The sequence below is a fragment of the Brachyistius frenatus genome, unplaced genomic scaffold (assembly GCF_029030835.1).
Source record: "Brachyistius frenatus isolate BFR_SWC_R1_liver_20210118 unplaced genomic scaffold, ASM2903083v1 Contig_131, whole genome shotgun sequence".
NCBI lineage: Eukaryota > Metazoa > Chordata > Actinopteri > Embiotocidae > Brachyistius > Brachyistius frenatus.
Window position 1 is genome coordinate 565,488 of NW_027210730.1, and position 12,950 is coordinate 578,437.

Genomic DNA, 12,950 nt, shown 5'->3' on the forward strand with positions numbered 1-12,950 from the left:
TTTTATGTATCACTTTCAAGTGTGTGTGTGTGTGTGTGTGTGTGTGTGTGTGTGTGTGTGTTCAAAGTACTTGTACCACAACGTTGTACTTGGAGAAAGTATAACACAAACAAAAATCACTTGAAAAGATTGAAGGGAAAACACGATGATAAACACACTAAAGAAAGGCACCGTTATCAAGTCTGAGACACAAATAAGTCTGTCTACATTTAGACCACGAATAAGAACCTGAGCAGATCTGTAAACTGTTGAGCCTTCAGTCTGCTGAGCTGCTGTTCAGAGCAGAATAAACAGATTTAACACGCCACCTACTGTCACTAGTTACCATGAACCGCCACATCAGCACATCTGAGCTGTTTGAGCTCTGAGCAACAAAAGTCACCTCACCATCTCCATTTATCAGTATTATAGTATTCTCTGCCCTGAAAACACAAGAATATGGTGCAAAACATGTATTGTCATTATTCAGATTGGTTTCATATAAACCAGAACAAAACCTCATCTATGAGCAACTAAAACTAATCGGTCTGAGTTTTCAGAAAGCCATGTCAAATAGGATCCCTCCCTGAACTCTCACCTTTGACCCTTCAGAGATCCATCATCGGCGTAAACCTTCTGTTGGTGCTCTAAATCTGCTCCTCGGAAATTAACACACAAAAAACACAGACTGCTAAATAATGTGTGTTTCTCAAGTACAAATAAAGGATTGTGAAACAACACAATGCTTTTTCGCTCAATATCAGCTGCTGACATTATTGAAGATGAACATGTTCTGATGCTGATTGGAGATTTGATACCAGAACACAAAGGTTCTTTGTCATTGAAGAGAACACCACGTCTGGACTCCAGTACTGTGGGAGTTTGAACTTTAAGAGCCAACTAAGGAGTCTGTCTGAAGAAAAGGAGGGATATTTGTCATTTGAACAGCGGTGCTCTTGCTGACATCAGCAGCCTGCAGTGGTCAGAGTTAAAATACCACAAAACGTAGTTGTAGGAACTCGGAAGGTTTTAAGATTCCTCCTGTATGGAAATACGAAAAAAGGGGAACTCCCTCCCTCCATTCACAGAACATAACATAATTCTGGTGGGGAAATCACTGCATGGGCTCAGGAACACTTGTGAAAACCATCGTCTGTGAACACAGTTCATCGCTGCGTCCACAAATTCAGGTTAAAACTCTCCAAAGAAGAAACCAGATAGAAACATGATCCAGAAATGGCGCTGCTGGAACAATGTGTGGTAGCATGTGTGGATCTTTGTTGGGGTGTGTACTTGTGATTGCATGTCCATATAGGAGCCATGAGAGAGCAGCCGGTTCTCAGAGTCTTGTTTTTCATTCACTGTTTGTGATGGAGAAAAATCCCTCTCTTCAATGTATTGACCGTTTTCTATGTGTGAAAAGTCGCCTTAGACAAAGGAACTCTGTACTGACAATAATCTCTCTTCTTCACCACCTGGCTGTGCTGATCTACCGGGTACGGTGACCTACTCATTGTAAATAATCCCAGACTGTCCCAGAGAGTCTCTCCCCCGTCTGAAGGTGTTTTAGGTTCACATGAAGATCAGCAGAAGCGCAGTTCTCACCCGAGGAGAAGTCATAGAAAAGACAGAGACGAGAGGTTGTTGTTCACGACTCAGCAGAGCTTATTGAAGTGATGCTTGTGAACCCAAATGCATTTGTTAAAATAAACATTTGCCTTTGTTGTTCTCCGGCTTTGTGTCACAATAATTTAGCTGAAAGTTTACAAACATAAAACATGAGCTTGATATTTGATGATTTCTCCGTTATATCCACAGAGGTTCAAACATTCACTTGTTCAAGTAATACAAATGTAGGGCATCCTGCAGCGCAGCAAAGATGGGGCTTAGTACATTTAGTACATTCGAGATCATCAGAGTTTAACTGGCAAGATGAACAAAAATATTGTCAATTGTTTTGTAAATTCAGCCTTCATTTATACGTATTAACAAGCAGTGCTGGTGGCAGACTGAGTGGTCAGGAACCGGTTGCAGGTGCTGGAAGGAATTCAGTCCAATTCAGTTTAATTTATAAAGCACCAAATCATAACAAAGGTCATTTCAAGGCACTTAAAAAGTACGTTAACGACATTACAACATTTTAGAGAGAAATCCAACTTCTGAACACTTCTTACATGAGTGACGATGGAGACGATACTCCCTTCAACACGAAGAAATGTCCGACAGAACCAGAGTTAAAGATGAGCGGCTATCTGCCTTCACCTGCTGGGTTGGAGGAGATCGGAGAGGAGACTTCCCTCAGTACACCAACAAATACTGCTGGTACATGTCAGGACTCTTACTGTGTAGTACAGGAATTTTAAAAGTGTTGTTTCAAATCACACACTGCAGCTCTGCACTGACAGGAAATGACCTCATCATGTGACCACATCAGCCTCCAAAACATCTGCAGCTTGAATTATTTTACCCAGAAATCAGTGCGTTTTTGTGTTCTCTGTTTAACACTCAATAAACACACTGATTCTTCTGTCCAGCAGCAGCAGACAAGAAACATGTTGTGTTCAGGAACAGCTGCAGCTTCATCACACGCTTTTAATTTGAAAATCCTGTATGGCCCCGCCCCTTCCTCTACGGAGCCAAGATGGCGACCGTTTAGGGTGAAAAGTGTTTCTCACTTCTTCTTTGGAGCGTTCTGAGTGATTCATCCTGGTACTGGTAGTGTTCTGATGGTTCTGTACTGACAGAGAGAACACACTGATGGACTCAGAGTAGAGAGAGTTAGTACACAAGTACAACATCTGGAACACAAGTAGAACATCTGGAACACAAGAACAACATCTGGAACACAAGTACAACATCTGGAACACAAGTACAACATCTGGAACACAAGTACAACATCTAGAACACAAGTAGAACATCTGGAACACAAGAACAACATCTGGAACACAAGTACAACATCTGGAACACAAGTACAACATCTGGAACACAAGTACAACATCTGGAACACAAGTACAACATCTAGAACACAAGTAGAACATCTGGAACACAAGAACAACATCTGGAACACTAGTACAACATCTGGAACACAAGTACAACATCTGGAACACAAGTACAACATCTGGAACACTAGTACAACATCTGGAACACAAGTACAACATCTGGAACACTAGTACAACATCTGGAACACTAGTAGAACAACTGGAAGACTAGTACAACATCTGGAAAACAAGTACAACATCTGGAACACAAGTACAACATCTGGAACACTACTAAAACATACGGAACACAAGTACAACATCTGGAGCACAAGTACAACATCTGGAACACGAGTACAACATCTGGAACACTAGTACAACATCTGGAACACTAGTAAAACATCTGGAACACAAGTACAACATATGGAACACTAGTAGAACATCTGGAACACAAGTACAACATCTGGAACACAAGTACAACATCTGGAACACTAGTACAACATCTGGAACACAAGTACAACATCTGGAGTACAAGTACAACATCTGGAGTACAACATCTGGAACACAAGTACAACATCTACAACATCTGGAAAACAACTACAACATCTGGAACACTAGTAGAACATCTGGAACACAAGTACAACATCTGGAACACAAGTACAACATCTGGAACACTAGTACAACATCTGGAACACAAGTACAACATCTGGAATACAAGTACAACATCTGGAACACGAGTACAACATCTGGAACACAAGTACAACATCTGGAACACAAGTACAACATCTGGAGTACAAGTACAACATCTGGAACACGAGTACAACATCTGGAACACAAGAACAACATCTGGATCACAGCAACAGTGTAACAGGGAACAGGTAGAAATGTGCTGGTATGAGCAGATAGGTTGATGATGCTGTCGGAGGGGCAGCGAGGGAAGTTTGAGGGCACCTGGTGGACGGATGGAGAATTGCAATCAATCCAAGGCTTCATATAATTGTGGGAATATGAGTGAAGAGGGAGACAGAGATGTGGGACGGACAAAACCAGGACGCAACACACCGCTGAGACACACCGATGCATGATTTCACTTTTTTAAAAGCTGTTTTTTTCTCTCCATCTCTTTTCTGCCTTTTGATTCCATAACAGTGTGAAGTCATTTTAAAATTATTATTTCATAACCTCAGACAGGTGTCATCAGAAAATCCTGTTGTTTTAACTAAACTTAGAGACGAGTCCAGCAGAGTGGCGACCGGGGGGGGAAAGCACAGCAGGTTGTTTTTTTTTAAAGGGAGTCCTGGTGAAGTCACATGACCCAAACATAACTCTGAGGCATCTCCTTCACACCCCCTCCCCCCGCCCCCCGCAGGCTACGAGGATAAAGTTAGCTGCTGTTGAAACCCTAGAGGCCCCGGAGCCTGGAGGCCCCCAGGGCTCAGAGCACCGTACAAGGAGTGTGAGGGCATCTGTGTGTGTGTGTGTGTGTGTGTGTGTGTGTGTGTGTGTGTGTGTGTGTGTGTGTGTGTGTGTGTGTGTGTGTGTGTGTGTGTGTGTGTGTGTGTGTGTGTGTGTGTGTGTGTGTGTGTGTGTGTGTGTGTGTGGAAGGTGGGACGTATTTAACACCAGAAGTGAGTTAAAAACCTAAAGCTCATTGAGACTTTAGATCACTGAACACCATCTTTACACTTCTACTTTCTTACAAGCTTTGAATTTAGTTCCATTACAAAGCAAATTGAGATTTACAAAAGTCCTGGGTTATTTCTAATTATTATGTAATTTTCCCATTGAATATATAAAATGTGACGGTACACTTTTTAGAAACTGATATCAATTAAAACAAAATCCCTTCATCCATTAAATGTCCCTTATCTGAGTCCAGGTCATGTTAACTGAATAATTGTTGCCTACAGTCAGGAAGTACTGATGATAATGACTCGTACAGTAAATGCCCATAAATTCATGTCGTGGTGTTAAAGGACTTCCCACATGTGCCGAGCCTTTTCCTCCTCATCCCGAACCCTCTGACTCGGGTTCAGGTCAGGTGATTGACCGAGAAGGACGGTGATGGATGGCTGCTTTTGCTGACCCGACCTCCCCGAACAGCCCTGAAGGAGCCTGGAGGTTCAGTCATGGTTCCTCTGCAGCAGTTCGACCATGAAGGTCTGATTGACACCGTCTCCTCCCAACAGCTGATGTTGTTTCTGCTCCTTCAACTCTGGGAAGTATTGCTATGGGTTTAATCTGAATGGGCCATTTCTCAGGCTAGTGACTCTAATAAACTTCTCCTCTTCCTTTCCTGAGTCTAATGTCACTATTTATTTCATTCGGGGAACAGTTTGCAACTGTTTATTACTAAAGTGTTGTTAATTACAGGCATGCTGACAAAAACCAGATATAAATGAGTATAAATCCATGTACAGTATCACTGCTGGTTTTCAGTCACAAACTAAACATTTAAAAGGTAACATTTATATTTGATATTGAAAAGGTCTGAAAAAATAATCTTCAATTTAATTTGGGGAATATGAAGAAAGTCATTCTTTGAGTTAATTTAGCTTCACGTCACCGTTTGAGCCTTCAGACGTGGGTTCGGTTTCTCCCTGAACGTTTGTTTAGCAGCACCATCAGGACAAACGTTTTAAATCTAAAGGTCTTTGATTAAAACATCCTCATGATGTGAAAAGGATTGTTTGGGTTGTATGAAGCTTTTTAAAGAAAGTAAAAGTGACACTCCTGTATTTTTATTTAGAAGTCTTGAATATGTTGCTTCTTATGATATGAACAGAATATCCTCACTGTTTTCCAATAATAACACCTCTCTGACTGCAGGTTTAGTTCCCTGAGTTTATAAAAGTAGAATTGGAGACAGAACCTTTAACTTTCAGGCTCCTCTAATTTCACATCACTAATGAGGGATGTAAAGACATTTTCACATCTGTGCACACCTGCACTGATTATAAATACCTGATTATCTCGGTAACTATTTCTGTAAGATTATGCACTAACTTTTTTAGAAAAATGTATTTCTCCGAACATTGACATGCATATTTCAAACTACCAAATATTCCTAAACATCTCAGATTACAGTCGTTCTTGGTAAACAGTACTACATTTGCAGAGCAGTAGTTACCACTGATTTTTTTTAAATTTGATTAAGTTCAGATAAGCAAGCAGGAATGAATGAATGAATGAAATAAAGAGTTTCTTCTTGGAAGCACGTTAAAAGCTTTGAAACAGGATTTAGTTTATCTTATTGGAAATAAAAGACAACAATGTTATCAAAAATCTGTACTTGGATTTAAAGACTACAGTGTTTCCTGTAATTCTGGTTCTGTAAATATAAATCAGGTGAGATGTGGAAAAAAAAAGACAAAATAACGGGGGGGGTTTTCTTCCGCATTTGACTTTATTGCGTTTATTTAACTTGGTTCTATAGTGTGAATATTTCTCTAACGCTGTGGACTTAAGGACTTAATGTTGGTGTGTGAACCTGCAGAAACTCTCCTTACTCCCACCGCTTCACCCCGACTAAAACAAAGTGCAAAAAAACCCAACCCTCAGACCCGTTAAACGTCCAGATGAGTGACCCCTCTCCGACATGCAAACCGGCCGTGACACAAAGCAACAGCCTGCTTCAACCAACACACAAGACACGTGGAGTTCATGTAAACAGGAAGACAAACAGCAGCGACGGATTTAGGAAGCCTCGAACATCTTCTTCCTGTCAGCCTTGTCTTCAATGTTCTTACGCCAGTCGCCGGCGGCCTCCGTTGGCTGCGAGGAAAGACGAACACTCGTTAACACTGAACACTTTTCAGCCCTGATCTCTTCAAAATAAAGTTACAAACACATCTTCTGTCGGTGGAAGAAGTTATTTCAAAATAAAACCTAAATGTATGCAATTTGGATTTTCTGTAACTTGCAAAAGTTTTACAGTTAAAAAACATGCATGGTTGGACTTTATTAGCAGATACCTGTATTTTTGATTAAGTATGGTTAAATTGATTGATGATCAAAATAAATGGATAAAGTTGTCATCCAAAATGTTATTTCTGCCAGTGTGAAGTTTGGTTTGATGTTTATGTTAGTTGAGAAAAGTTAAAAAAAAATCACCCCAAAAGAAAAACAAATTAAAACTGAATATATTTCATGATATTAACATGGATTTGTTCCAATATTGACGGTATCTTCATTTAAATGTATCCAATTAAACTAATTCATGTAAATGTTTATTTCAATTAACTCTGTCCCAGCGTCATAAATTACATGACAACAGAGTTCACACATCTGTAACATCATGACCAGTTTTGATGGCTTTAAAGTCCAGTTTACGTCAAATTCTTCATTCTTATGGCAACGAATGTGTAAAATGTTGAAGTTATAGCATTAAAGCTGAAATGGTTTCTCATTGATCGTGGATTCTTCACAATACTTAAGACCTAATAAGACACTTTATGGGCTCAAATATTCAAAATCAAATGTAAGGATTTTTAAGATATTTTCAAAATGGACAGACACTCTGGAAAAACATTTGATAACTTTTCTCATGGTCAGAAGTTTATGAATTTTCTGAAAGAAGATGATGAGAGTTGCATCCGTCATCAGGATGTCTGACATTTATGGCTTTCAGCATCTTTTAACGACTGTGCTGAAACGATGGAAGTCAATCAGCCCCAACTGTCTGCTGAAATCTTGACAATATGAAGATATAAAACGGTGAGCTCACCTCCTCTTTGGCCTCCTTCTTGACCTGCTTCAGGTTGGACCTCAGGTCCATGGTCACCTTGTGTTTGGAGCCCAGCAGAGCGGCCAGCATGGAGTCAGCGGACATACGCACCTTCTTCAGGGCGGGTTTCTTCACTCCTCTCAGGTCCACCACTTTGATATTCAGGTCTTCAATCTGTCAAGAGGGAAAGTGTTTGAGTTCACACTCCTCTGATTCTGCCGTTGTGATTCTTCCTGAACTCGGAGGAAAGTTTACCTCTTTGTCGGCCTTCTGCACTTTGGCCTCGGCGTCGTACCGCTCCTCATCCAGCTTGTCGATGGTGGCGTGGAGCTTCTTGCAGAGTTCCTGTTGACACACAAACACCAGAACTTAGTGACGTTTTCTATCAGCTTCCAGTTCACGAGTTGCGACGTGTTTACTGACGTTTTTACTCTCATGGAAGTTCATTTTTCATTGGATGTTAAGATCATATAGTGTAATTTCAGAGTTAAATGTAGAGTTTCATAACTTCGTAACTCTAAGATACTCGTCCACACGGGGAGAATTTCTTTTCAATCCAAAAAAAACAAATGTTGAGAAAATACATTGTAGAATTGAAACTAACTACGGAAACACAAGCTTGTCAAAATATCTCAGGAAATCTGTGTAAAGTTTTATATTTAGGGCTAAAGTTTGAATTCAATGTATGACTGTTGACAATAAATCCTAAAAGCCTCTGAAAACACGATGTCTTGTGTTTAGATTCTATTCTCATGTCACGTCAAACAGCTTTGGAGAAATCTTTTTACTCCTAATGGAGCTCAGCGGTTTCCACTTGCTACCGGTTGTGCTAAGCTAAAGGCTAAACACAACCTGGATCTCCTTTGTACAGGACGCACAATGATGTGGAAATGTTATTGTTATGTGTTATGATGATAGTATGTTGAATTTTAATGAGTGGTGGATAAAAATAGACATTTGATAACATCTTTTTGGGCTTTAGGGGATTGTGATTTAGTAAATGTTTTAACCTTATTTTGATTTAGACGCACCGAATAATAAATCAGTTAATCAACAAAGTAATTGGCACATTATTCAAGTTTGAAAATGACCATGAATTGTTGCCTCAGCATTAACTAAAGCCAACTAATCAGTGTTTTGTTTTGTAGCACATTGGTTTATATCCATTATTAAATGGTTTTCCAAAATGTCGTCTGTAAAAACAAGCCCTCAGTCTTATTCTTTCAGGAATGTTTCCTGAACTTCTTAGAAATCATGTATATTTGTCTCAGTCTTGCCGCCCGTCTCACCATCAGGGCAGCCTGGTCTCCACCCAAGCTTGGAGCAGGACAGTTCTCAGCCATGTAGGCCGCCTTGGCTGCGATCAACTCCTTTTTCTCATCCTCGATCCAGGTCATGGCGATCTGCAGGATCAAACTCTGCAGCACAAACATGGAAAAAGCTCTCGTTAGCAAACCCACCTTTTATTGAACAGCTCAGGTTTGATGCTCTGAACTCAGACGTCCTATAAACAGCTTCACTATATAACTATCAATCCGAAGTCTTTGTTTGACCAGGACAACAATGTATCTGATTTACATCCTCATTATCAAGCAAAGAGCTGTTTTGAAAGCTGCAGACAGAAAAGGGAAGTCACACTAAAACACACTTTTAGAGAGGTTGTGTGCAGGATTTATTTTTTTTTGACAAAAATTTCAACTTTATAGATCTTTTTCTTGGCAGAGATTTTGACTTTTCATCGCTGGAGAAGCACCAGTGTCATGATGATGGCTGCATTCAAGTTAGGGGAGGTCCTGCTTTGGCTTCTTGGCTCATTGGGACACTTCATGAAACCAAACCATCATTAATGAATGAATGAATCTGATTATTTTTCTTGCACAAATTTGAAAACAAGATTTTAAAAAGATTATAGAAAACAAAGTTTACGTTCAGAAATAATATTGCTACATAAATATAATTGAAAGACATGAAAATAAAAAGGTAAAAAAAAAGATGCATGTGCTTTCCTCAAGTCAAAATGTCTGATGTGAAAAAAGTATATTTTCTTTTAGCTTTTAAAGTCTGAGAATTTTCATCCAGGACTTTGTGTATTAATGCCTTAAATAGTATGCATTAAAAGAGAAATCAGTTTTGATGTTGTTTGTCTACCTTGAGGTGATGCCTGCGGCTGGAAGTCATCTTCTTCCTGTTTTCGGTGGGGAGGGGGTTGTAAACAACAAATTAATGTCATATTTACCCTAAAAATGATGCAAATATTTATCTAATTGATCATCTTTCCAATGCAGCTCTGCTTGTTTAATTATTATGAAAAATGATCTTGAATAAGGCAGATTTATATGCTTGTAAACACATGTATGTATATTCATAGTGAAGTGTGCATCGATCAGACAGGATGGTGTTCAGACTTACTCAGACATCTTGGCGTTTTTGCGGTTCACAACCTGCTTCAAGACACAAATTAAAACCACATTGAAGAGAGTCTGTTGGACACCTGATCAGGTTGTCTGTGAGCTTCTCTGAGGTCAGCAATGTCCACCTTTGATGGAGATGGATGGAGGGGAATATTTGAGCTGTAAGGCGATCCAAGGCCACAGCTGACGAGCAGCGACGTTGACTGAACTAAAACGGGACGGTCGGGATCAGGTGTCTCGTCTCCGCGGTTTACGAGCAGTTCGAGGGACGGGTTAATTTAAAAAAATCGACACTGAAATATCATCAACTGAAATTCATCGCTGACGACTTCCAGTTACTTTACATGGTAAACTAGTAGGTCCAAATACGCTGGCATGAAGTCTTAATATCAATGAAGTTTTATTTTATTATTAACATATGAAGAAACACAAAAATATAATTGTTTTTTGTCCAGTTAATTTTTGTTTTAGAAAGATTTTCTTTCTTTTTTTTTTTTTTTTTTACCGCGACTTGACAATCAAATGTAGCAGCGTATAGCTTTTAGTTTTTGAATTACAAATTTCAATTTTTGTTTTTGTTTTTTTGTCTTAATCAAAAGAAGTAACAGCCAAGAAAATACTTCAACCAGCCGTTTATCAAATCTCTCGATCCTGCAGACATTGAGACAAATAAATGTTATGAAAATCCTTGAGAAATATCATCATCTAAAGTCCAGATTAATGAAACATTTACATAAACACTCATCATTAAGTCTGCCAATTATTGAGATGATGGAGTGTAAAATTCTTTAATTAAAGAAGCTTTACATGTTAACATTCTCACATCCACTTTAACTATGAGGTACAAAAGCAGATTTGTCATTTCTGTCCCTCCAGACCTTCAAACTGTCTCATATTGTCGCTTCACAGAGAACATTTTGAAGAAAACCACCAACGGGCATGTCAGCACAATAGATTCAAGACTTTTCCTCCAGTTCTGGGTTACAATCACTTTCTAACAGTGAGCCACAAACAGGTTTTAAAACACAATACAGTGCAGCTGAACAGGTCTCATACATATTAAGTCTGTCAGGAAAAGGTCAAATGTCACCAACAAACATGTAGAAAGTGTGGTCGGGATGTCGTGATGGGCCAAAGGTGGAGACGCAGGCGATATAATCCCCTTTTTAAAATGTGCATTTTAGAAACAGAGTCTGGTTGAGATGTGGCTGCACTCACTTTCTTTCTTCTTTGTCTGGTAAAATAGATAAATGCTGCTCAGAGAGGCTCAAAGAGGCTGCAGACAGAAAAACTGAAAAGTCAAATGAGGAAGATTTCTCACCTATTGAGAAGAAGAAGAGGAGGACAAGACACACTCGGTGGAAGAAAAGGACACTGCCAAAGCCACAGACAGTGAAAAATGAAATAGGTATATATGGTGGATTACGATGCCTCAGCAAAATACCCAGATCCTCTTTATGGAAATGGCTTGCCGGTCAGACCAATGGGCCTGCGAGCTCCTGAAATACACCCGGCCCAGCCCTGCTCTGCAAACTGCCCTCCTTGTGAGACCAGCTGAGCGCTTCACTGTGTGTCTAATAAACTGGACGTTAAAGATTAGAAACTGGACGCTTCTCTGTCTTCTGGCTTCTCTGAAAGAAAAAAAAAAAGAAGTGCTTTGAAATCTGATCTTCAATCTCAGGTAGCTCTGATTGTTTTCTTTTCTTGCAATGTCGTAAATTTCACCACAAAATCAACCATCACGTCAAATTAAAATCTTCAAACAAAATCAGTTGAGTTTAAATAAAGTTCTTCTTATCATGAGTTTTCCCTGCATTGATTAACAGTGTAATAAGATAAGAATCCGATTTTATTTTTTACTCCTGGTATTTTAATTCTTTGTCTTGACTTAGAAAATGAAACATCTTCTGAAGCAAATCCTTCTGATGTTATTTTCAGTTGTTTCATCTTAAGCTGATCTCTGCAGCATTTAGTTGAAGAATGAAATAAAAAGTTTTACAAAGTAGCAAACTCATTGTTATTTGAAAACATGTATTGCTACTGATTGCATGAAAACTGTACATTTTGTACATTTTGAAGTGACGTTTCCCCGCCAGACGTTTAAACTGTAGACAAGATAATATTACTTTGTTTTAGTTCAGTCTCTTGGTGGGCGGGGGGAGGAGGGGTGAGGGGTGAGGAGGGGTGAGGGGTGAGGAGGGGGGGGGCTAAAAAAAGCCAAATGAGAAGCGCCTGAACTCTCGTCCCTGCGTGTCCACGTGGGACACGGAGACACATTCAGTCACTCAGACCTCGGACGGAGACGTCTCCCCCCGCGGTCGTCCTCGGTCGTCCTCGTTCGTCCCGGAAGGTTTTAGTTAGTCTCGAACATCTTCTTCCTGTCAGCTTTGTCCTCGATGTTCTTACGCCAGCCGCCGACGGCCTCCGTTGACTGGAAGGAAGGACGAACACTCAGTAACACTGAACACTTCTCAACCCTGATCCCTTCAAAATAAAGTTACACGGATGTGTTTTCACCCATTTTCTTCCCTCAACGTTGGAATTCATTCATTTCAATTAAATATATTTTGTATTTGTAATTTATGGAAAAGTAGTTTTTTATTGCCAATCAGATCATAAGAGTCAGATTTTGTTTTTAAACCATCAGATAAATTTGTGAGGTGAGGTGACGATAACGGCAGGCTGGAAAAGGTGGATCGAAAGAGATGTGATCTCAGGAGTCCAACGAATGTTCGTAGGTTTAGTCACCGTACTGTTTGTACCTTTAAATCTCCACCTCAGCTCACAATGTCAAAAACTGTCCGACAGTAACACCTGAACGCAGCAACGGTTTGACCGTCTTCTGTTTCCATTGAAGTG

At 39.8% G+C, this 12,950-nt stretch overlaps 1 protein-coding gene across 4 annotated transcripts; it reads right to left on the minus strand.

Annotated features, from left to right (window-relative positions):
- Positions 1 to 6,341: 6,341 nt before the first annotated feature.
- On the minus strand, positions 6,342 to 12,429 carry LOC138630288 (troponin I, fast skeletal muscle-like). 4 transcript variants are annotated; one of them, XM_069714531.1, is made up of 7 exons: positions 12,383 to 12,429; positions 10,090 to 10,121; positions 9,829 to 9,865; positions 8,970 to 9,098; positions 7,936 to 8,025; positions 7,681 to 7,854; positions 6,342 to 6,728 (listed from the first exon to the last, which is right to left on the minus strand). In XM_069714531.1, exons 2-7 carry the CDS (start codon positions 10,095 to 10,097, stop codon positions 6,651 to 6,653), a joined length of 516 nt encoding a protein of 171 aa, XP_069570632.1. In that variant the 5' UTR covers positions 10,098 to 10,121; positions 12,383 to 12,429; the 3' UTR covers positions 6,342 to 6,650. The 4 variants fall into 4 exon arrangements, with proteins under 4 accessions (XP_069570632.1, XP_069570631.1, XP_069570630.1 ...); XM_069714530.1 differs by having other exon boundaries at positions 10,090 to 10,124; XM_069714529.1 differs by lacking the exon at positions 12,383 to 12,429 and adding an exon at positions 11,413 to 11,626.
- Between the last annotated feature and the right edge of the window lie 521 nt (positions 12,430 to 12,950).

What these genes read in the sequence shown, in the direction of transcription:
- LOC138630288 (XM_069714531.1), bottom strand. An exon ending in GAGACCAGGCTGCCCTGATG is followed by an intron (nt 8,026 to 8,969) that starts GTGAGACGGGCG and finishes GTGTGTCAACAG; the next exon opens with GAACTCTGCAAGAAGCTCCA. An exon ending in TGCAGAAGGCCGACAAAGAG is followed by an intron (nt 7,855 to 7,935) that starts GTAAACTTTCCT and finishes CCCTCTTGACAG; the next exon opens with ATTGAAGACCTGAATATCAA.